This window comes from Oreochromis aureus, linkage group 19, assembly GCF_013358895.1.
Source record: "Oreochromis aureus strain Israel breed Guangdong linkage group 19, ZZ_aureus, whole genome shotgun sequence".
In the NCBI taxonomy this organism is placed as follows: Eukaryota; Metazoa; Chordata; class Actinopteri; order Cichliformes; family Cichlidae; genus Oreochromis; species Oreochromis aureus.
In genome coordinates, this window is record NC_052960.1 from 19,834,169 (window position 1) to 19,860,247 (window position 26,079).

The window sequence follows — 26,079 nt, forward strand, 5'->3', positions numbered from 1 at the left end:
TGGGCTTCCATATATGACAACCACATGTCTGTCCACCAGACAGAGGCTACCAAGTGAGCTAATGTCTCTGTTTTATTTACGTTGGCAGAGATCAGATAGTGGAGGCCACAGAGGATTGGCTGTAGTATTTTCACACCTCGGACTCCGTGCTAATGGCCCCTGGTTCCTTGTCCCTTGATCCCCCAAAAAATCCATTAGTGAGGCTTGGCATGACTCCATCCACTCAGCTCCTTACACTTGAAAGAACTGTGTCTAGGTCAAAAGTGGAGAAGTGGAAGTGACCCACCTACACCTGATTGGAAACATTGATTGAATTCGTATGAAACAGATCCGGGGAAGCCGTGAAAGTGACTGAAAGTGTTATTTCACGTGCAATTCCACAGGTGGAAGAGAGGCAGACACAAAGGGACCCGGAAAGCACACGGATCTGTTTACTTTACTATAAGAAAACCTGAAAATCTGTTCAAGCAGACTTGGAACAATATCATAAAATATCATAAATCCTGATCTCCCGTTGAAAACCAGCTGCTTAAACAGCACAGATGGATCATATACATCAGGTGTGAGCTTGAGGAGGCTTGTTAATAGCACAGGTTTTTTATGAAGTCCGCGTGTCAATGGGAGATTTACAATATGTGGCAAAATTTCAACCGTCTGGATACCTGGCAACAGAAGCGAGCACTTCCTGTCCAGGTGGGATCTAATCTTGTTAGGGGACTTCTTCTGCTTTATAAATACAGGACGCCAGCTCAGACAAACAATACCCAATAAACCACAAAGGAAGAGAGATGTGTTTATACAGCTTTGTTTAATGACTGCCCTATCGCTGGCAGCCTGACTTTCAACACTGCACACTGCACCTAAAATGGAATTAGGAGTCTTGACGCTAACGTGACCACAGATTGGTGAATTACAGTTTTTACTGTCTTTTCTGTGTTCACAGAGAGGAATGCTCGTCACACAAACTGAGCGAATTCATGACATTCCAGCAGGCTTATCTGGCTGCATCTGCATGGACTGGACCAGACAGCACGCTGCCTGCAGACCAGTCTGTCGCCACTCTGCATTCAACCCTCCAAATAGGGGTTTGTGTGTATCCATAAATGTTGGCGCATGCAGTTCTGCAGGGGAGGAAGGGAACGGTGGCTTGTGAGAGCACGTGTTGTATAGCTGTTGTGCATTAAAAGCATTCTGTCTTTGGTGCCTCTGTGTGTGTCTTTTCTCACCTTTCCCATCCCTGGATTTTCCTTCACTTTGGAAACAGCACGTAGCAGACATGGCGGGGCAGGGGGTGGCGAGACCTGCAGGATACCGCTGAAGTTGGTCGGGTAGATGGAGGGTTCTTGCGGGTGAAGCAGGGAAGGCAGGTTTTTCTTCCGCTTGGAGGAAAGATTCAGCTTCTGAGCTGCCCTGGAGGTGGGAAGAAAAAAAAACCTTGAAAGTAAAGCTATACTTAGAAAACTACCAAGCTGTAAAGTTAAGCAAATCCTTTTTCTTTCTCTCTCTCAGGTAATGTTTTCTTGGGGAGGTACCCTACCAAGAGGTTATTGATTTTAAATGTCTACCTTGACAAAAACCACACACTAACACTTTAACATAAAGGTCAACAATCTGCTCTTAGTCTGCCAAAGTAAACAAAGTCAGGAGGTGAGTTACACTATGCCACCACTCCCAACCCTTCTCCACTCGAAAAATGCTTTTCCCTCAACTCCCAACTCATACTCCCATACCAAGAAGGATAATGTTTCAGCTCTCGACTTTAACTAAAGGTGGAATTCTCTTACACCTTTATGTTTTTATACAGAACAGCTCTCTAAGACAAATGATCACCAGGTTCTTTGCTCAAAGGGACCAGACGCAGACTGTAGAGACATAGCAGAAAGCCACAGGAAATACATGCACTTATTTTGATCAAACACAGCAGAAAAACTGTTGTGGATATGACAGCTGAGGACTGTTGAAACACTTCCCTCTAGTACATACTCGTGTCCTTCTCTGCTAATCATAGCAGCTAAGCAATGATGACAGTATCATTTGGGTGGCTGTGACTCAGAAGGTAGAGCAGATGATCTACTAATAAGAAGTTGTGGTTCAATCGCTGGCTGTATCCCAAAGTACCCTTGGGCAAGATACTGAGCACTGAGTTTCTCCTGATGTGTAGTTGTTAGCTAGAAAAGCATTAGTAAAGCGCAATATAAGACCCAGTCGTTTTAATATTTGAGACAAACCTGAAACAATTATGTATTTTGGGAGTTGTAAACAACCTCGATAATCAGATGTTAGTTTAGTGATATCTAGATAGTCACATGACAGTTCTGCTGATACCAAACAGAGCCCAGTTCTGTAAGTGAATTGAGCTTTTTCACAGTTTAAACTCCACTGTCATTCTGGTCTCTTTTCAAAGTCAAGGAGAAGATCTCCATAGAACAATCAGAAGGAGTCATTCTTTTTTGTGCAAACTTCTTCAACTTTATAGGCAACACCAAAATCTTTGCCTGGCCTGCAGGGACCCCGGTCCAAGTGGTTCTAGTTTTTGCTTTGCCCTAGAACAGTTAACACACACCTCAGGCAGTAATTCAAGGTCAGCAAGGAAAGTAATACCCAAAGGTAATTCAAATGCACTCAAATGGGTTTCATTTAAGCAGTCAGATTTCAGAGAAGTACGGGGAAGACAAAGGGGCGGTTGTCAACATGAAGGAAAGTGTGGCGCGGAGAATTAAGGAAGACCTGAAGTGGAGAATAGAATGTGAAAAATCTGCAGAGCAAGGCTTTTGAGGCGAGGTAGAATACATAGAGAACATGAAAAGGAGAAAAGAGGAAATCTGGAATACAAAAAGGAACAGATCCATGTCCTGGTGAGTAGCATTTTTCTAAAAGGCCAGCCTGAGCTCATTAGCCGTGTTCTGGGCTCCTCTGGACAGGACTGGGTGGGCTGCTGCCAAAAACAGAACCCCCCTCTCGTCCCTATCTCCTTGTGTCCTGGAGTGACAACCCACCCCGCTTCCTCTTCTCCACCCCCTCCCCTCTCCACTGTACACCCCCTGCAGTGACAGCCCAAGAGCACAATCAGCGAACACACTGCTTGCTGATGGAATAATTATTGCATCCAAGAAGACTACAGGAGAAGCCGCTCCCCGGGGAGCTGCCTATGTGTGATAGCATGCGAGACGGATCGTGTGACACGGAGTGAGATGGAATAGATGAATGCGAGATGGAGAGAAAGAAAGGGGAAACTATAGCAGAGTACACGTGGCTGCGCGAGTCTGCGAGTGTGCACGCGCATTTATGAGAGGTATCCGCAGCACATTCATTCAAGATAAATCTACCCTGTCTCTCTGTCTCTCTCTACCTCTCTCCCTCTCTCACCCCTCACCTCATTCTCTCTTCTCTTTCAGTTTAGACATAAATCATGCAGCACCCATAGAGTTGCATAGAAAAAAAGCCACTCCACTTCATTTGTAATTGTTTTGACCAGCGAGTAGCGTTCACAGCCCAAAGCTGCGATTGTAACCTTGAGCTTTAATTCATGCAACACAATGACAATCAGTGCACATGTTCATGAATGGAAGGTGAGGGATGATTATGCTAGGGCTTTGTTTTTTTCAACACAGTCACACGTACACAGGTAAATTAACTGCTTGTCTCTCCCCACCTCTCCCTCCCACGTTCTCTCCTACACTCTTTCTCTCTCCTCTCCTTACACAACTATATGATCAGTCATTGGAAAAAAAAAAGAGAGAGAGGCTCAGATTTCTTTGCCCACAACAGCTTGTCCACCTGTTCACTCAATCTCTATGCTAATGAAGCTGTTTTCCTTCACAACTTTCTCTAAAATGCTCAAAGGAGACTCTATATGGATGAGGAAGCGAAGCCCGAAAACACTTGAACATACACTCATGCTTTATGAATTCTGTTGAATGTTAGAAAAGTGAGCCAAAGCTTCACCCCCCACCCCCCGACATGCACACATAGTGAGGTACTTACAGCTCTTTCCAATCCATTATCTAGTTTATGCTCATAGTCAAAAAACAGGCAACTGATAGAGTTCAACTTTGCTGTCCTTGTCCGTGTTGTCACTTTTCTCCATTATTTGCACATTTGCTACGCCGGCACACTCAGCAATTACACAGCGAGGTGGGGTTGCTCGCTACTCCAGGCACAGAGGTCCTTTTCGCTACGATCACAGTCATCAACGTTCCACTTAATTTCACAGAGGCTTGCGTGAAGCTCGGGGGGCAGAGGGAGAGCGACGAGCGGGAGGCGTGGGCGTCATAGTAACTGAATGGAAAAAGTGGCAGGTGGGGCTGGGTGGAGGTGGGCAGGCAGGATGAGTGCCCTTCAGGAAAACCAGTAGGTGCGCAGTGAAGGTGTAATCCAGAGAGTTTCTTAAGAGAAGGTGAGGACGAGGTTAGGATGAGGATGTGCACCTCCTGTGTTCATGCACTACGAAAGCATCTCTAACTCCTTGCGTGTCTCTTCCACCTGCAAAAGTTCAGATGCAGTTCAGAAACCGCAGAAACCTGGCCTGTCCTCCAACTCAGTTTTACTTTTTCTTCGCATCCAATTCTTCAGTCATCCCACAGGCTGCTTTTTTTCCCTCATCCAGTTAATCCACCGTACTTGTCTGCTGTGAGTGGTTACAGATCCTTATGCCTCGGTCCTTCCCAGACGCTCTGCTGCTTACAGGCAGAAGGCAGGGAAAATAATCAGCGCTCCTGGCTGGGCTGCAAGATTTCCTTGAGTAGCTGAGAATGAGAAGAATTCCTGCTCCTGTTCCACCTCTTGGTCCTTCTCCTGCAATCGGAGAAATTCTGGCAGCTGTCCTGCCGTGTCTCTCTCTATTTCTCTCTCCCTGGCTCTCTCTCTCTAACACACACACACATCCACACACACACACTCCCTCTTCTCTCCCTGCCTCCCACCTCTCCCTCTCTCTCTCCCTTTCTTTCCTCAGCCCAGCCCCTTTTCCCTCCGACTGCCAGACGAGGTGTCAGCGCTCGATTGCTGGCTGCTTGCGGCGCAATTTGCGAGTGCTCTCTTTCTCCCTCTCTCTCTTTCTCTACCCACACACACACACACACACACACACACACACACACACTCACTGTCTCATTCAGCCTTCTGCACAAACACACATGCATGCACCCCACCACACGTCACATGAATAGTTAATGCATGCAGGAGCCCTCTCTTCTTTTAGGGTCCCACACTTCAAACAGATTTGGTTAGTATGCCTACAGTGTATGCATCCATGAGCACGAGTGTGCATGTGTGTTCCTGTGTTTTTTGGAGTAGCATGTGTACACTACATATTTGTATTATTTTATTTATTTTTTTGTCGTTGCTAACAGATGTAATTAGCCGGAAGAATGAGAGCGGTATTAATCATAAGGAGCGAGACAGGATAAGGAAGGATGTACTTAAGAGGAGAAAAATGGATTTCTTCAATGAGTGATGCTCTGACTCAACTGGAAAGCTGAGGGAGATTTTAAAAAAACAAAACAAAAAAAAGAGGACAGACAATGAACAGATGACATCTTAGAAAGGCAGATTTATGCTGGCCACTGAGAGAGAATACAGTCAGTCAATGGTCAAGGGTAAAAAGGGGAATGAAAGCATGTGAGTGGGTGAGCGCTGGGGTGAGAGTACCCTGTATTCCCCGGGCTGCCAATTTACCAGTAAGCCCTCTCAGCCCCCCCAACCAGCCAGTCTTGTTTGAAAGGCTGCTACTTTGGCTGCAGAGTGCCTACTACAACATATCGGCAAACAGAGTGGGTGTGAGACTTGCCAGATGAAAGTACATGCAGCACAAAGCTCTATCGGCTCCTCTCCTTCTGACACAGTGCCCCTTATATGAACTCTGCTGGATTAAATTTGAAGGCAAACAATAAAACCAACACCACCTACATTTTTCGTACAGTAATAAAGCTGTTTGATATATCACATAACCTTTTCCTTCTTCCCTTTTTGCCCTTCCATAGCATGGTTACCTTTGCTTTTCTGCAGTGTTTGCTTTTCTGAGGTGGGCTTATTTTAAAGTGCCAGGACTGTCTCCTAACAGCTTCACCACCATCGAATCCCTTTGAGCAATGATTGGCAACAGATGATGAGTAAAAGACAATACTAATGTCGGCATTGGTCACTCTGACAGTGCAACCGGTAATTATTCTCATCCCTACTGCTGCTACCACCAGTGTGCTTTTCACTGTTATACATCAAACTGACATAAAAATAGGGGACAGCCACAGTTGGAACTGTCCTGATAGTCTTTCAGCTCCATCACTGTCTTCTTATGAACAGACCTTAGGGACAGATAATCAGAGTAATATATATAAATGAGCTGAAGCAAGACAGATGTAAAATCAAGAACCCTTTAAATGAAAAGGTCTCCCGGTGCCTTTGTTCGAGAAAGGACATGTAGATTTCATCCTTTACCTAAGGAGGGAGTGAGAGCGAGGGAGGAGCGGAGGTGGTCAATGGTGGTACGACAGAGAAAGAATGGTTAGGCTGTATTTTCTGACTAGATTCAAAGCTTCACTGTAGCCTGTCAATAACGTTCCCAGCCCTTTTTCTTTGCTTTGTCAAATTAACAAGAGAAATTCCTCTGACCCAGAGAGACATTAGTTGGTGCGCCCATTAGCTTGTTTGTACAAATTTGTCTCTGTTCTCCACGCCAGCTATACAGCTCTTTAGGTACCTCTTTTCTGTGGTTAATTACCATGTTGGCTGCATTTACTATCCTTGACACTTCCTTTCTGTGAATCTCCTTTTTTCCCCTCTGCAGACAAGATAAGGCCGCTCTGACCATTCATGCGCGGATCAGATCACTCAGGCTGATATGAGAGTGCTTTACCCGCGCCACCCCACCCACAGCGAGTCTCCCACTGCTGCTGATTAGCAGGCTGGCATAGCTCTTCACGAATGGGAGATGGGAGTACTGGGGCTACAGCCAGCTTCAACACCATGCAGGGATAATGACTACGGCACAATGAGTTCACTCGCTCACTGGTTGCTAGAGACACTGAGAATTTACCCCAAACCAGTGACGGCATTCGTGAGACTTTCTCTTTAGTTGAAGCCGGCATAGCCATGTTGCTGTTGTATATACTGAGTATTTTGCCCTCGCCATAAATGCCAAATCAGCAGATGGTCATGATTGACTGCGCTGGATGTCTGTTGATCTATATCAGAGCAGGTACTGTGTTTTTGAGTCAAAAGATAATCATTAGGAAACCTCCCCAGAGCTAAAATCAGTACAGGCTGTCTTATTGATGGGCTGCCCTTGACATGATCAAACAGCTCTCTGCCCCAAAGGTGTGGGGGTATAACATAAATCTACTGTCTGTAGGAGAAATACAGACTTAGTTGTGTTAAAACAAGAGCACCAGACCGAAGTTTTGTGTGCAGGCAGACATTTAGGTAGGATTAAAGCAAATCTGCATCTCTGCACTGGCCTCATTGGTCGCGGTCCCAGGTCACCCACAGCCTGACCCAGCCTTCGTTAAGCTTCGGCAGTGATTAAGTGACCATGACATCAGCCTGTGAACACACACACATGCATACACACACATTCATACGGTGTGCAGACGAGAGGAGGTGATGTCATACTCTGCCAACCAGCGCTGGCAGCGAGAAGGCCCACCCAGACAAGATTTGCTAACAAGGTCAGGATGCCGATCATTAAATGAGACAAATGCTTCCATGCCATAAAAGCTTCCTGAGAGTTCATCCGTTGTAGCTGTATTTCAGAGGATTAGAAAAGACCCTTTGACTGCCCTGTGAAGCTGTAAGTGTCACCATCGTTCAGATGATAGAGTATAAACATATGCATTAACCTAACACTAAAAGCTCCGGTGGTCACATAAGGTAGGTTCTTAAACTAACCAGAGAAATGGTCAATGAACTTTATTTATACACCCCTTTTCTAGCCTTGCTGAATACTTAAAGCATTGCAAGCATCATTCATACATATAGCACTTGTACTTTACATAAATATGTAACTAAGGGACCATTTTGGGGAATCAGTATCTTGTGCAAAGACACACCAAAGGACGCGGAAAAGCCAATAAATGCAGCACCAGCCTCTGATTAGTGGATAACCCGCTCCACTCCCTGAGTCACAGCTGCCCCACAGAGACATAGTTGGGTTACCTGAGACGCAGCACTGAACATATGGGGAGAATGCTTTAGAGCTGGCTGTTGAAGAGATGACAAAGCCTCCTGTGTGGCACAGACGTTTAGTCTGATAATGAGCCCATTTTCTTTCGAAAGTCTCCCTGCAATTAAAAGACCTCTGCTATAAACATTCATTTAGTTTTTCTCACTTCCTCCCTCTTATCCTAAATCACTCAAAACAACTGCCTGAGGCTACAGCAGCATGGACACTGAAATTAATGCCGAATATGGTTTTAAAAAAATGTAACTGAAGCACAGAAATATGCAATTTTATTTTACAGACGCTGCTAAAAAAAAAAAAAATAAAGCTCCCACCTGGAGCTACGGAAACAGACATTCTCCTCTGTTCAGCATGGTTATCTTATCGTTCAGATTCAGATTCAGATGAGCATCATTCCAAACCAAGATCTTTCCAGTAGTTTTGAAAAATGTGTTTCCTCTCTCCTTTGGCAGCCCCAGATACATTAAAATGGAAGAGAGACCTATCAGGCTTATCGGGCTGTCAGTTAAATCTTATCAATCCAAAGCTCTGAAGCTTTCAACTGACTGCGAGGCTGCTTTCTCCTGCTTGGCTGTTTTAATAGTATACTGAAGGTAGAGCTCCTCTGTGCTGTATTGGCTTACACAGCAGCAGTTTGCTGGAAGTGGCCAAACACCTCCAGGCTAAGATTTATAGACTTTCTATAAATCCTCAGAAATAGATAAACGAATCCCGGCAAAACCAGACGGCAATGAATGCAATGTCCAGTTAGCTGAGCGATACCCTGCACAGCACGCTCCAAACACATCGGACCGAGGCTTTTCAGGAAAGCTCTTTGTTCCAACAAGGTGTTCAACAAGCCTTTTGTTCCTGCTTAGCGTCTGGCCTTGGACACAGAATATCAAATGGATCATTATTTGTGTGCTGACTGCTGACGGCCCAAGGCTGCGCATCTTCACTGCACCAATCCGCAGCCAATTAAGTAAGGCCAAATGCATTCATGTAACATCTGTGGATACAATGCGTCATCACAGAAAAGAAAGGATTCCGCACAAAAACTGATGTCGCCTTTTTGCAATTGACTTGTCGCATTTGTATCATAATGTGGATTCAGGGAGGTTTCCTGTCAGAAGAAGAAAAAAGAGTGCAGCTTTCCGTAAATAAAATCCCAAATTCTTCCTGGAGGTTGTAAACCTGTTTTGTTGCAATCTCCTTAGAACTCTTTTCAACCGGTCTGTGGACTGAGCTGGAAAACAAGGGATTAGGGTATCCTCTGGAGAATTGCTTGAATAACAGGGGATCATTTGGAACATGGGGGAAGAGAAGAATTGTGAGTGGTAAATGGAGGGAAAAGCACTGTAGAGGTGAGGAAGGCATTAAAAAATGAATTGAGGGGATAGTAAGTAAGAGAAAGCTGCAGAGGAAGCGTAAGGAAGGAAGAAAGAAAGACGGAGAGCGAGGGAGGGAGCAGCAGGCTGTAGAGCCAAGTCCTCTCTTCGATCAGTGGGCCTGGCTCTGTGCCAGTGAAGCGCTGTCCATGAGGAGGTAAATCATTTTCTGCCTGAGAAAGAAACAGGGAAAAAAATGATTGGTGGGGGTATGCCACAGCCATCTTGGAATTACTTTATTCCCAAAGACGGGAATTCCCAGTCGGCCAAGAATAAATGGAACAGTTGGCCCAGAAAGTGAAAAAAACTCATCAATATTCAAGAAAACCTGGTTTGGTGATTCAGTACATGAGGGTAAACAACACAAATTTAAGAAGTGGCTTCTACCAGCGCAGATGTAAAAAGAACTTCTTTGTTGGTTTTACTCTGATTTTGTTGAGAAAAATCAAAGAAACTACGTAAGGCTGATTTGTCTCCTGTGCTTTTGGATGTCAGATCAAGAAGAACTGGCTCATGCCAGTAGACCCTCACTATCCCACTGCGGTACAGAGAAGGCGCTCTGTGCCATTGCCAATAAGGTTAAAGAGAGGTGGGAATATTTTTGGCAGACAAACACACAGGGTTTTTGTGTTTAACACGCTGAATATTAAGCATTGTGTCTCCAGACACCCTGCACAGTCACACACCCACTAATTCACCTCAACCCCGGAGTGAAAGGCCGCAAAACTCTGCTGCCAAGCTAGGGTCTTAAGGAAGGCTTAAGATGAGCAAAGGAAGGAAAATGGTAGGGTATTGTTGCATTTACTTTCACTTTATTGTTCCTTCTAACATTGAGGATCAAGTCTTGCAAATATGGCCTTAACTAGCTTGAACACTGGGCCATGACGAGGTGAAGAAAGCACGGGGTTTTAGCTCTGCAGGACCTGTTTGTTAAATTGACCTGTTTGATAAATGGGCCAATTAAACTCCTTTGTGAAAATAACTGGAAATAACTGCATTGAAATTCAAAGGTCATCCAACAGAAATCTCTAACAATTGACTCTAAATTGTTTACAAGAGTTTTCCAAAAATGCAGCGTCAGTAAAATGCTCCGCTAATGTGTCAAAATTGGTTCATGCAGCAAAAGTAAAAGTCTTTGGAAGAACATTCGCTTTTCAGCTGATGGGTGACAGATGATAATGAAGACATGTTCTTCCCTGCTCCGCCGACTGCAGTCTCCCCACCTCTGGCACTGCTGACAAAGATTAACAGCTGCTTTCATCTCTTCCAGAGCATTTTCTCTCTGCTCCTCAGACACCGCTCCAGGTATTTTGCTATGCTCCTCTCCCAGGCTGCAGAGAATCTGGAATAACTCCATATTTTCATATGTTGAACTGCGATTCACCCGTCATCCCACCCACGTCTTGCCTTCAAAACATCAGGTAGGCTGTTGCACTCAGGGCACACAAACACAACTTTTGGAACACACATGAAGTTATCACTGACTGAGTGACGTTTCCTGTCTCGGAAATCGCTTCGGTGCTTTTATAGAAGCAGGATATTTGATAGACAAGCAACAAATGAGGTCTGCTATCAGACAATTAGGAGACAATTCCTCAATCAAATATAACGCCCCTGTAGCGTAACGCTGTCAGAGGGGAAACTAACGTGAGAGCGTGATAACTTTAGGAGAGACAGGCAACGGGGGGAAAAGTCCGAATACTTCTGGATCACTTCTCCACTTCATTAATCATTTGCTGCCTGAGTAAGACACCTAGCTATTATTTATTTGCACTTTCCCACACAGAGGCTATCACAACAAACAGGCCCACAGGCTGATGAGAACATTTGGGAGTGATTAATCAGTGGGCGGCCTGGTGAGACAGAAAGCAGGGGGAGGGGAGGTCTTACATGTGTTTCCTAATCTTTCATCTATATTCTGGTCAACCGGTAACCCAACTAAAACCAGAAAACGTCCAAATCAGGTGAAATTGGCTGTACTGTCACGAAAGACGACGTAAATCAAATGAAAAGTGGAGACCAATCTGAAAATCAAAGCTGGGAAAGCAAAGAAACCGCATGGCTGAGAAAAGTCACCAAGATGCCAGCGACTGTAGCCACATTATTCAAATTAAGCAGTTTATCCTGTATCACATACTGATAAACTGAGTCACCGAAACACACACAGCTACACTCGCTGGTTCTCATAGAGCGTATGGGGAAAAGGGGATTTTAGCACACCACAGCTGGCTCTCATGCGCTGGGTCGTGAACCGATTATAGGCTATAATCCTCTCCATTCAAGACGACGTGCATGTAGAAAACAGTGACAGAAACACAGGGGAGATCAACCGTCCTCGCAGCTTTTAATTTGATACGGTGGTTTTGCACGTCCAAGCCGCTCGCTTGTCTCATACATAAGTGGACATGAAAAGGTGGGGCACAATATCCTATACAATTACTCTTAATCTTCATAATTCTCCACTAAGAAGTAGACTGTGGTGCAAATAAGACATGGACAATGTACTAGAAGGACCATCCTGTTTTAATGTAGCTTATTTTGCATTAACTGCTGCAGACTGTAGTGAAGCCAGAAGTTAATACTGAAAATGTTCTGATAATAAACTGTCAGCAATATTTTTTATGTTTAATTTTCCTTACAAGCCCTGTGATTACTTGTTTTAAATTCCCCACAGCTACCATCAACCCGTGTGAACCCTTTCAACCTCCTGGAGCCAAGCTACATATAGATGGAGATTAAAATAAAAAAGACAGTGTTATCTGAATGAAATGATTCAGCTACTATGGCTGTGGGTAATGAGGGAAACCTGTCCTAACAATGCCCTTATCCTCAGTGGTAATCCGAGCTACATCCATGGAAAGCTAGCGCCTCACAATTGACTTATCGAAGGACAGCGGGTGCAAGGTGGTGCTGTGCATATGTATATTTATGTGTTTCACAACAAAATAAAGCTCTAGCACATGGGGAAATCAGCCTACAACCAGTGTTTAGGCAGATATTAGTTATTCATGTTGAATAGAAGTCTGTGGCGTGGCTGAGCATTGAGGAGCAGTGATGCCTGAGAAGCCCCACTAGGAGCCATCCTTGTTTCCTTGGATTCTGAGGCAAAAAAAGGCACTCGTGGGAGCTCACGAGGCCACGGGCGTCACTCTACAACTGCACACAATAGGTCATAAAATTCCTCAACACATATTCCCTGCCACCAGCTATTGCAGTTTACTCTTTCTTATTCCTCTATACTTTCACACAGTGTCTCACACCCACAATGTTAAAGAGGAAGTGGCTGTAATGACAGAGATAATAGACTCCATTTGCATGACACTTTTCACTGAGGTGCACTAAAGAGGTTTAGATGGCATCCCTCAGCCCCTACAGGCATGATGCATAATATCCATTCAACAGGCTGGGGCTGAGAGAATTTAGTCTAACGCGATAACTAAACGCTAATGCGCTGATCACGGAGCCCAGTGGGCAGTTATCAGAAACATTATGCCGTTAAATGGGGAATGCTGGACGTGGGCAGGCAAACAGAGCCGGAAATGGATTGATGCTGGGAGCGTGACCTCGCCCTGCCCACGTGAAGCAATCGCAAACAATTAAACCTTATTTATTGTCTCTGTCACCATCCTGAGTGACAAAAGCAGCCCTGTGTTAAGTGAGAAGCCTGCAGGACAGAGGTCTATGCTCCACATTTATTCATGTATGTTATCAATCTGTCAGGCGAGGATGGCAGCGCTTTCCCCTCTCCCCCAGGGCTTAGGACACGTGGACCCAGGGTGAGCACACAGACTTGAGTCAGCACTTCAGCTCTTTGTTTGTCACCCCCCTCCCACTTTAACTGCCCCCCTGCAGGCTATGTGAGTGGGCCAGACAGACTTCCTGACTCAGGGATTTATTTGGCGTACCGGGGGGGAAAAGGCATCAGGCTATCACGAAGGCTGGGACAAACCCTCTGCTTTTCTTTCAGTGGAGCTGTTTGCCATTCATAATGACAGGCACAAGTGACTCTATGTTGCCCATCACACCACAGCACATCGGTCTGCTGCTGCAGGGGGCACAGCACTATCACGCCATGTTATCATATCCCAGGGAAGATGCAGATGCCCAGAGAGTGAGGGGGAATCTGCAAATGCAAGAGCAGTTCTGCAAATGCAAATCAGTACTTCTATTTATTTGTTATATCCACCCAGGCTGAACACAGTTTTCTCTATGTCAGTCTTTATATCAAAAGACAAATTTTCTGTTACCTGAGAACGATGGAGGATTATGAGTCAGAGTGAAGCGGCATTTTGCTTTTTGCGGGTGGATGAAAAGGTGGATGTGGGTAGTGAGATGTATCTACCCGACACAGATGCCCGAGGCTCCGAGGCCAGGCAGGATCTCCATCAACACCTCAGCCTTGACGGTGCCCGACAGGCCTTGGTTCACAGGTTCACACCTGGGTTTATCTACTGAGCCCCAGCCCTTTTGTGGCCTCAGCTGCCACTGGGTCCGCCGCTGCACAGAGGCAGCCATTAGTCCCATCAGCCAGATTATGGCAGGAAAATACCAGCTGGTGTTTTATCCAACAGTAAACAAAGACAAATACCAGAGAGCAGCTCAACCATCCCAGCTACCACCCACTCAATACTTCTGATGAGCCATTCGCTGCCCTGGGCATGTGTTGCTCAGATTCAACAGATTGATATGAATCAATTCTCATTTGTCAGGCTCTGGAGACAGAGGTAGTATTAACATTTCAGCTCCACTGTGGCTACTTTCTCAAAATGGAGCCAAGGTTTCTACAGTATGTTACACATGCTATACATTCCACTCACACTCTTGCTCTCGTGGTGGAATCCATCTCGCTCTGGCTTGACAACAAAACCATTAGCCTCTCACCTCCAGGGATCAGACAGTCCAACTCCAACTGCACAAAACTGCACATTCCACAGAGCGGAAAAGAGCACGTGCCACACAAAGAAAGATAAATTGAGAGGGAGAGCGAGAGAAAGAGAAAGAGAGAGAAAGGGGTGAGAGGGGAGGGGAAGAGAAAGAAAACAGGCCACCTCTCTCACACAAACACATACAAATATCACATATCCAAGTGCGCTCAATGATGTCTGTGCACAAAATAGCTTACTTCACTCTCATGGTAGTGAATCCAATATTCTTCTCCACAGGTACAGGCCTCCTGCTCTTGGTGCTGTCAGAAAGGAGCATCAGCCCGAGCACATCGTCTGAATGACAACATTTATAAGGACATTCATCCTGAGCTGCTACTGCCCCACTCTTTATCCTCCCTGCCATGTGGGCCAGATCAGCTGTGCTCGGTGCACCCCTCTGCTTCACATAATCTATCCTGCCTATTTGTCATTCACTGAGATCCCTGCTGTCGATCACAGCACAGCCAACCAAAGCCAGCAGTGAGCTGCTTTGTCTGCTCTGAGCCTCTCTATAGATGCCATACGACTGCATTACTGTCTCCTTTACAAGCAAACCGAATAGGCCGGCACAGTTTCTCGCGCAAACTCCAGAATAAACATAACTGGACACTGGCCTTCAGCAAGTCATCTGTTATTCAGAGCAAGAACAGCTACTTGCCATCCTGCTGCGCTTCCACTTTGCAGCATGCAGGACTCATTACTGAAGAGATGCTCTTCCCTCCATCTGACTAAATTATAGTCCAGTGGAGTAGAGAGGGCTGTTTCAACTTCCTGATTTCCAATCTTCACTTTTGAAAGAAAAATCAGTTACATTTTATTCCCACAAGCTAATGACTTGTTTCTATGGTTACTCAGAGCAGCCAGGGGGATGAAGGGCAGAGTGAGCGTTCCTGACACAAAGGCACGGTCTTGTGTGTGTGTGCAGGAGAGCCGAGGCTAAATGGCCCTGCTGCCACAATTACAGGAGGATTCCTTCTGCACAATCACAGTCATTAGTGCACAAACACTCACCTGGGCAGCAGCTATAGGCACCGGTGGATGACCATGAAACCACTTCCTCCTTCGCATTCCAGCAAACAGCTGTCCGCCCAACCCCTGCAAATCCCGACCCGTCATCCTGCGTGCCACTTCTAAAGTCTGCATCCACCGACTGTTGTGTCTCTGAGGTCCTCTATACTGCTCTATTCATTATCTCCTTGCATCTTAAGAGTGACTTCATTGTCCATCTCTGGGGTATGATAAGAGACGGTAGATGGACAAACTTAAAAGTGGCCCAACAATGTAAGACAACACTATCTCATACTGCTATACACAAAATGTGCCCGCTGATCAAAGTTGGCTGCAAACTGAGCAGCCAGCTCCTCTCATCTCATGGGCCTGGTGTGTAATAGACACACTGCCACAATCAGCAGGTGTTAATGGAAGAGAAAGATGGGGAGAAGGTTGTGCGAGGCAGCAGTTAGCCGCACTGTCTAGCCCCTGCTGTGAGCGTCGCCTGGTTTCATTACACAGCGCTGTGTCAATACACTAATCATATGCTCTGTCACAAGGCAATCAGTGGTTAACGTGCTAGTCAGCTGAACACATGACTCTAAATTCATTACCCCAAGTAACACACTGACGTAGCCAAACACACATAATGATATGCACACACACACACACACACACCATCCAGTCAGAGTTTGACCCCTGACTCTTCCTGTCTCTGCAACTGTAAAGTCAGTCTAATTGCTAACTGGTCGTTACTGGCCCCGGGGTCATCTTTTGGTTTCAAGCTATTTCCTAAGATTACCAGAAACAGGAAGTGGGGCAAAAGAACTGTTTTTGAGCTGGAATTTCACATAAGCCTGAAAGAAGCATTCATTAGATGATCAAAGACTTTTCCTATTTTCTGGAAGTGGAAGAAAAAGAAGCATCAAGATAATATAAAAGGCTGATGGACTTGGAATGGGAAAATTCAGAGAATAAAAGCTACACTTGGATTTTTTTTTTTTTAGTTGCATTTGTCTACACAGCCTGGAAGGCATCTCTGTAATGCTGTTAATCAAATAAATTCATGTGAACAAATGAGTCATTTGGTCTCTTAAATTAATGAGTAGCTTCTTTTCCATAATCTATCAAATAAATGATCTGTCCATAAATTTCATTAAATACTTAAATAAGTCTTAGGGATGTGGCGAGAAGAGACTGAATTTAACATTTAAAATCCCCAAATATACTAGAAATCTGAGGCAAAGCTGTTGCTCTTAGAACAATCTAACCATAAAAATATCAAAGTTTACTTGTTGTAAACTTGACACTATTAGAATAAATTAAAATAATAAAACATTGAAGGCACAATTAGTCAATTCACAGGCACAAATAATTCATCTAAGGAGATGCAAATGCTGTGTCGTTATCAAACCAGTGTTTTTACCAGACATATTTAAACTAAATGCTTCTTTAACTAGTTGAATGGTTGACTTATTTTTCCGCTGCAAAATTAAACATTGTTAATCGCTTTCCTTTTCCTCTCACCAACAGCCTAGCGAGAACACCTAGACTCCGGCTAATTGCATTCTAATTAAAATTTCATCTGTGAATGGAATAGTGTTAGTGAATGTCAGACAAGTGTCCAAGGAGCTGTCTCCACGCCACTGGGGTAAAAAAAAAAACTGCTGTTTGGTTATTCTGCTCCTACACCCTGGGCTCTTAGGATTTGCACGTGCATCTCACTAATTGTATCTACGGAGAACAAAAAAAGAATACTAATCAGATCTGAGTTTTCAATCATGTCTAAAACATGAGGGACGATAATTTCATCTGCTTTTTTTTTGCAGCTACAGCACTACCAGAGCAAATGGGAAATATTGTTGAATGAGTCAATTCGTTTTGACTCTTTTATGTTTCAATCAGCAATGATGTTTAAAAAAATGAGCAGCAACGATTTCACGATGATGTTGATCATCCCTGTTGCAGGGATAATAGCTGCAGAGGGTCAGGAAGTGGGTGTGCTTCAAATGGAGAACAGTGCATCTCCTCCACCCTATTTTTTTCTATCTGCAGAACCCAATGCTGTTTGAGGCTGGTCTATCATTATCGTATTTCTGCGGGCCAAGTCAAACAAAACATTCTTGGCAGCAAATTATCTTTTGGATAAAATAAAAGGTGGTGGTGGAGCGCACTCTCTACACCCCGTGTGCTCCACCAGGCCCTGTTGCAGGGAAAAGAACAAGTCCACCTTCCTCTTTTTTCCTGTCCACACTGAATGGCTAGACGCAGCTCTTTATGCTTCTCTTTTTCTTTTAGCTCAAGTCCAAAGAAAACATGAGAGCTAATAAATCAATGTCAGGAATTAAACCTGTCTAGCAGAAGGTCATGCCTCACTGTTGTTTAAACCTCGTGCTCCTGCAACAGGAAGCAAGATACACAGGAAGTTGCATATTAGGTGGAGGATTTGGAACATCCCCTTAGTCAAAGGAAAGACCTCATGGTCCCACTGATATACTTGGACCCTGTAAAAGCTGGCAACACAAACTCCATTTGGGGTGCTTGTAGAAAAGCTAAGCCACATACTGATCCCCCATGGGCTTCCTGTCACACTCCACAAGCCCCTTCACCGGTTTTCTCTGTCTCCTGTGGTGCAGAGCGTCAATGGTCCTATGCATCATTCTTAGCCAGCTTCCCTTTCAGAAACGCTCATTACAACACAGCACTCTTTGGAGAGATGAGGCAGGGAATGTATGCACTGGCCTGCCAGGGAATCTGTCATTGACAATATATATTTCCCCAACCATGCTCCCGCACAGAGAGGGTGAAGTCTTCTCCAGGGCAACGACAATACCAAAGCCAAGCACTGCTTTAAAAACAGGCTTCTTCAGCCTTGGATACACAGGGACCAAAACGCTTTTACAAAAAATACATCCTGCGCTACACCTGTGGGAGCATCCAGTAAGTCTATGGCTGGAAAATTGCAAGATCCGTTTTAAATTGGCGAGGCAAAACAAAGAAAAAAATAACTAAACATAAAATACCTCAGGACAATACCTAGCTTTAACCTAAACCCCTTTTGTGAGGCACTCCTTCCTCATATCAAATTATGCAATTCTGTTTTCTATTCATGGGCACTGGTGCCTGCAACTAAAAGGTTCATTTAGTTCCATGATGTGTATCCCAAGGCATGCTATAATTCAAGCATGGCAAGAACAACATCTCCAGTGAATAAGTGCCCCACATGGAGGTTAAAACCATGAGACCACGCGAGTCTGTGCATATCTCCTCTTCAGCTCTCTGAAGACTGAATGCGTGCAGGTGTGTATGCAAACACATTTCAATTAACCATGCAGTGACTTGACAGCATGGGGGAGGTGCTTACCTAATGAAGAAGGAGGCTGCTGCAGATGAGGAAGGAGACGGGGAGGTTGATGTACTGGTAACGGGCGCTGGGAGTCCCGCTTGACTGGAGCTCCTCAGTCTGCAGGGCGTCAAGGTGCTGCCGCTGGTGCTGGTCATGGTGGTGACGGGGGCCTCCAGGGCTGTGACATCCCTGTCTGCATTTCCCATCAACCCATGGGCCTGTGTACACACAGATACAGAGATAAGACCACAACCGCCACTTAATGGTTTTACCACTCCAGCTCACCTTCCTTCCACTTTATTTACTCCCCCTCTGCCACAGATGGATGGGCAGCTGCTGCAGCCAGTACCAGTTAGTGGGAGTCAGCAATATCCAAAGATAGCTCCCCACAGAACAGCAAGGATGCGGGACCATTCATTGATTCTGGCAACACTTTACAAGGTTCCTCTGGCTGCAGTCTACTGTAATTAAGTGGTAACCCACATTTAATTAGTAATTAAATCACTAGCGATTTACCTCACTTTGCTCCTGATTATATCTATACCTGCAAGTTTAGCACTTCACTCCTCAGGAATGAGGAACGTTTCATCCTGCAGACTCAGTAAAGCTATCTGAGAGAGTTTCACAGGGAGTAACAACAGGTGGTGTACAGGTGGCATTTTTTCCATAGCTTAAATGTTTATGAGGCATGTGAGCTGTGCTTAAATGACTCACCTTACCCTGGAAACGAAAAGGACAAAACTGAGACAAGCCGCATCTCTTTCAACCCTTCGGCTTTGACGACTCATGCCAAATCTATTAAAGATAGAAAGCTAAACTTGATATAGCACCTGTGTGTCTTCATATTTTTTAAAATATTTTCTGCAGCAAGACATTCTGCAGTAAAACCAGTTGCAGTTTAAGTGCGTCTACAGCGTAATAAATTAACAATAGATTGAAGAAGTTTTGACGAGATTTTTGTGAAAATTGTTGCAACATAAAGCTGTGAAAAATAACATTAGCTATATCTAATGGCACTGGCATTGGTTTATTGTGTAAGAAAAAGGTTTCACACAAAGTTTGAGATGCATCATGTAACAAAAATGAAATACATGCAGTATTACCTTTTAGCTCTCAGAATTCAGGTTTTAAGTTCATTTTTAAAGTTGAGGGGAATACTGCAGGATTTTTGGAAAGCTGGAGCGCAGAAATGGTGAGCAGGAGCTCTGGAGCCTTCACTGATCCACTTATTTTGGTTACACCAAGCCATGGAGTGCAGAGAGCTAATTATGCAAGTCAAAAGCTGACTCTGAGACGACACTGGAGCTGGAGTCACCATGCAAACAAAAGGTTAATCCTCACTGAAGCCTCACGTTTATCCTAGCTGACGAGAACCCATTCTATGAGGTTTTAGCATCAGAAATTAAAGACAGGCTGAAGCTTTTCATAAAAACATTTATGAAACTGACACACGACACTTTGTAATCAGCACCGACCTTGAATTCAGCCCAACACAGGGCAGCAGCATCAGTGCCATTTGACAGGAAGTGTATTATAAACACAGTTCAGGCCCTCTGCATATTTACCACATCGGGGTTTGCCCTAGACTCATGTTTGGCAACAAAAATAACACCCCTTACAATCTTTTTTATAAAGTGTGTGGCCTTCCACCATTTGCCATTTGTCTACACACACTGACAGCTGCACTATTTATATGCCAAGCCTGACATGAGAATGCCATACATCAGGATGTGAGGACATAGTTACATTCATATATGACAGGCTTGGCTCTTGCTTGGACTCCTGCTACTGTTAGCTTTACATGCAGTACAATGTGCTGCTATATTAAAGCAGGGCTGCATTATCTTTTCCCGGAAACGCTCCACTGACCATTTGTCAAACAGTAGCCTTGTGGTGTTTGGTCTTCATGAATTCCCACTTTCCCTTTTCTTCCTTTTGAGCTTGTTATCAGATTTTAGAGCCATAGCCTTGCTTTAAAGGTCTACTTTTGCTCTCTTGGGGCTTCATCATAGAGGCTAAGTCAGATATCAAGCTGCGGCGTTCAAAAGTTTTGAAAACCAGGCAGCACACTGAAAGCAAACCACAGCAGTAGGCCGCGCACTGCTGGTGTTAGCTTGGTGCATACCAGCAAAGTAGACCTGCTGCACTTTGTCATGTATGACTAGAGCACTTCACGCACAGCCATACAGGAAGCAGATGTGTACAGCTTATCAAATCTGTCGCTGACTGAGTAGGTGCAGTGCCGGTTTAAAAATCAAGTGGCAGACAGTTTCAGGAGCACACAAGGACAGCTGGTCACAGGTGGGGTTTCAGCGTGTCCTTGAAATGGACATGTACATTCGTACACACACACTCAAGCTTAGCACAGTGCCTTTCAAATAGTATTCCCCTCGGTATTAAAACTGAGGACTTAAGCTCCACAGCCAAGCTGCTCTCTGTAGCCTTGGACCTGCACTGGCTGCACTGGCCCTGATTCTGGCTGAAAAGTACAATCTATCCCCTGGTCAAGTAATTAGGCTGTGTCACTGGAGCCATGTGTGTTCAGCCGTTTGCACCCAAAGTCAGTAATGAGCTGGCCTTACACCCTTTAACCCCTAGCCCTCCCTGATCCTTTTGCCTTGGAAAGAAAAGGAAGAAAAGGGAAGGGGGGAATGAGACAAAGCAAGTAACCATAATGGAAAAAAGTGAAGAATCACAAGAGTGAAAAGGGTTTGGGAGAATGCTTCCTATGAAATGTGAAGTGAGCAGAGTAGGACAGCTCTTTCTCCACCCTAGACTACTAGGACTCCTCTGTGACCTTTGATCCCAGCAGTCAACAGACGATTACTGCTGAGGCGAAATAGGCCTTGCGTTAATCTGGCTTTCGTGCCTGGCTGGCTTCTGTAACCACCAGAAACCAACTGAGGTGAAAGCTGAGTTCTTACCATGTAGGACTAACATACCACACCTTCTCATTTAGTGCCGGTATAATTAAAAGTTCTCTAGCGTCTTTCAGAAAATATAGTGTAACAGCACAGCATTCAAATTCTTTCCTAATCTGTGAAGAGTGGGGATTTCCTTCCCCTTCATTTCTGTATCATTTTCTTCTCTTGTCATTCTCTCATTCTGTGGCGCATTGCCATCAGAGCCCAGCTGCACCGAAGCAGCCGAAGCCAAGATCATCTGCTGGGCTTCAAATTGGTGGCAATGGAGCACACCATGGCAGCAGGCAACCACCGGGCCAACAACGGAAACCCTCATGAGTCAAGAACACTTGGTTTTTGCAGATTAGTGCACATGTGGTTGTGGATTTAAGTGAGCAAAGGGAAGAAATGCAGATTTGGATCAATCAATTTTTGCAGTTAGCAGCAGCAGCATCACATTCCTCGTAATGTGATTTCACAGATTATCTTAACTACTTTAAGATCTTTATTCAAACTGCCAATAACAGTGAGGATTACATGAGTAACTGTGAAGCTGGAGCATGTCAACTTTGGTTTTTGTATCCGACTCTTAGACTTGCAATAGACTCTTTCAGAAAATGCACATGTTTCTCATTTGCCCAGTTCGAGGCAACTACATTCACAGGAACCACTGCCAGCCAATTATAAAGATGGAGCCACATAGTTTTCAATTCAATAGACAACCACAAACATAGCTTCAGATGTTAACCAGAGCCTTTTCCCAAATGGGAGTGTCAAGGTGCTCTATAATGGTCTGTGTGTGGGAGTGCCTCAGGCTTGACACTTTCTGAAGAATTTCTGTCTAACACACACAGTCCATCTCTGCTTCTTGCACGCTTTCCTCACAAAGAAACCAAGAAGGAATCATGAATTAAAGCTTGTGCCTTTCGGCACTGTGTAACCTCCAATCCTCGAGAGCGTGTGTGGGTTTTTGTCATTCTCAAGGATCTGGTTTTAATGAAAGAACCCAGCTTGAGAAAATAACACCATTTCTGCTGTGTTTGTAACTTAATGTCCTGAAGGGACATTTCTCTCTGTCCAGGGAAGGCTTCAGCCACAGCTACAGAAACCGAGCAACTCATCCTGGCTCCAAGGGCCGCTAATTGCTTTTAGACACATAGATGGAGAACACAAGCCCGCCTCTCCCTTCAGTGCCAGGCTGTTTGATTTGCCCTAGATTGCGTACATGCAGTTAAAAGCTTTTGATGGCCTCCCATAAACCATCTCTAGAGGCACTTGTTGACATTAAGGGGAGGAGTGAAAATCTGTCTTTAATTTTTCAAGCAGGAAGAAGGAATAACACTGCCAAGACCTGCAATAGACTGCAGTTATCAGCGCAGCTAAAACAGAAATGGCACAATTTACAGCTTATGAAGCAGATGGAAAATATTAAAGTGCAAGGACTAGATGATGTTAGCACATGCTGTTTGCTTTGTACACTGAACCCGCCTGGTGTAGAATGTCACAGAGGTTTGTCACTTAGGTCGTCATCACAGGAAGATGCCCTCGTATCACTTACAACGTGCACATAGAAACCTCAGCATTTACCTTTTAAGGTAAAGCTCCTGAAAATGTTTGGTTTGCTGCATGTCTTCCATGCATAAACAAAACAGATTAAAGCACTGATTAGCTAAAATGAGAGAGGAGTTATGGTGACTCTGTGTTGTGATAATTTAAAATGCCCTTGAGGAAGACGTCAGGAGATCGCTCAGGCTCTGTGACTTCTGAGGAATAAGAGGTCAGCGCTCCAGTTCTACGGCACAAATTTCCCCCAGGGCTTCATCTCTTCTAACGGTCTATACTATTTCTAAAGTTGCTTTTAAATGCTAGTTGCATGAGGGAAAAAAAGGTCAAAGTGAACACATACCAACTTGGGTTGAGGGAGAAAGTTGTTGACCCTGGATATGCTCCACATGCCCTCGAGGTACTGCTGGGCCTGGATGGTGACGGTGTTCAGAGATCCAGTGAGCTGCCCTTCTGCCACTGTCACCTGGACACTGGTCTTTGGCCCAGTGCTAGCTGCGTTCTGGGACCAGCTTGGTACCCCATGGCGCTCCCCTACTGGCAGGACAGAGTGGGGAGAGGGCTGACTTTTCGAGAGTTGTTTTGTTTGGATGCTGGAGGACGACACAGTGAATCTAGAAGGCTGTGGTATAAAAGATGTTTTGGGCAAGGCAGCCATGTTGGAGCTGAAGGCCAGGACAGGAGCATGGAGTGTCTGCAAGGCCTCCTGCCTCAGTTGGTGGAGAGGTGTAGAGCAAACTTGGCAGCATCCAGGTTCATGATTCCCAGGAGTTTGGAGCTGCTCGAACAGGAAGGTTGCATATCCGGGGTCCTGCAGAGAAAAACAAGAAATGAGCTTTAGCTCAAAGCACAACATTCGAAACAGAAACACTTTGAAGGAAACATGTTTTTTCCAAAGCATAACCACATTACAATTTTCTGTATATATCTATTTCCTGTTGTCTCAGTGGTCTGCTAGCAGTCCCTGACTGCCCTCTGAGACCCTCACTAAGCTTTTGCCGACTCCCTCTCTTGGATGATTGTTTGTTCTCTGAGTGGCCTCGGTGCAGAGAGCTAAGGTAGAGGTGTGTTTTCAGTACCATTTGTTTGTTTCTCTGTCAGCGAGATTAGGGCTACACAAATACTACCAGGCTGAACTTCCTGAGACTTGGTGAAGAGGCACAGCATGGGGAAAGGAAGAACCCATTAAATTGTGCTGCTTATCCAAATCACCTTTAAAACTGCAAGATAAGGCATCAACCTTTGGTGGATGATTGCACCCTCTGCAAGGTCATTCTAGTTTTGATGCCCAGCCTGCATGCAACTTAAAACTGCTGATCCCCCCAAAATAAATCAGACATCAAGTAGAGTTTGCAGAAATTAGTGCTAAACTGAGAAATTAGTTAACATTTTCTACTTGTTAAAAACTTGTTAGATGCATGAAATAATGCATCAGCTCTATGCATTTTCACATTCTTGCTTCTCAACATGAATTCAAAGTCAAATATTTGAATTCTGAAGTTTGTACTTGTCCCAGAGAAAGTATTTGTTAACATGTTGGCCTGAAAAAATATACATTATCCCTGCAGCACTCTATAATGCTCAGAGGGATTAGCCGAGCATCCCACAGAGACATTCCTCGCATTAAAAAAACAAGTGAAATGTGGCTGCTATTTACTTTCTGCAGTTTTAAAAGAGAACACCATACAGACTTCAGCTTATTACTGCTTTTAGAGATGGTGTCCAGTAGAGCTTTGTCCTCTCACTTCCTCTCTAAGAAGGCTTCCTACGGTTTCCATCGCTGCTTGTGAGAACTAACAAAAGTATAAAACAGCCTTGGGGACTCTGCGCCTAAAGCTATAAAATTTACATATAATAAGTGTCCCATTGTGAAAACATATGACAAGCTACTCTCCAGGAAGCTGGAAGCATACAGACCTATCATAAGTAAAGGCATAAGAGGGGAAAGAATATAACTTTCTGTCTGTTTTAGTGAAACTAACCTTCACAGAAATATACACACACACCTACACACACAGAACTAGAGAGAGTCTCTTAAGAGGCATAAAGAGGCACTATAGGATTCTGCCCAGAGGAGTCGTGGCCTAAGACAGGAGCTCACAGCCCCTACATAAATGTTTATGAGACCTTTGCTCCTTAGAACCTCGGAGGTGATCAGGAGGAGTGAAGCTGTGGGGAAACAACAATCCACTGCTCTAATGCAGTGCCACTTAATACAGCTAACCCAAGATGGGCCCAGAGACCAAAGAGGCAGGCAGAGGGACTCTAAATCTCCTCCCTATGAAAGCCACTCAATACACGGACTTTTAGATTACCTTTCCCTGCAAACAGCATTAATAGTATGATCACGCAACGTTCCAAGGGAACCTTCTGCAGCCTTACAAATAAAAACAGACTCTTTTATGCCATATATTTCCTCTCATCTCATAAATACACAAAAAGCAATATAGTTTAAGTCACGCTCAATCTATTTTTTGCTTTATTCTTTACCTAAAGCACAATCATGCAAAGGGACGACAGTTGGACTGGGCTAATGTTAACCGAACCATTCTGGTTAATGATCTGCTATATTGGCTACTTACTTTACACATGGACAAACGTGTGCAGGATGCAAGCACGGCTAAGAAATGCAGTCAGAAAATCCCATAAATCCGACTCTAAATGAGAACTCTGGGGTGACAACTGTCTATGGTTGATCAGCTGTCTATCAAATGGCTGTTGATGCTGGTGTACATCCCAATGAGGAAAAGATTTAAATGTAAGAAGCTTAAGATATATGAAATACGATAGAGCTTTAAAAATGATATCT

General features: G+C 44.6%; 1 protein-coding gene across 3 annotated transcripts in view; it reads right to left on the reverse strand.

Moving 5' to 3' along the window:
• The window catches only part of kif26ab (kinesin family member 26Ab), a 63,902-nt gene that overhangs the window by 14,293 nt on the left and 23,530 nt on the right, over nucleotides 1–26,079 (reverse strand). For 2 of the 3 annotated variants that reach the window (XM_039603513.1, XM_039603514.1), the window contains exons 3-5: nucleotides 23,614–24,081; nucleotides 18,823–19,022; nucleotides 1,227–1,410 (exon numbers count right to left, since the gene is read on the reverse strand). In XM_039603513.1, coding sequence (XP_039459447.1) covers nucleotides 1,227–1,410; nucleotides 18,823–19,022; nucleotides 23,614–24,081 — 852 coding nt within the window. Of the gene's footprint in view, nucleotides 1–1,226; nucleotides 1,411–3,984; nucleotides 4,840–18,822; nucleotides 19,023–23,613; nucleotides 24,082–26,079 lie in introns of those variants that run through there. The other variant, XM_039603515.1, reaches the window with a different exon arrangement.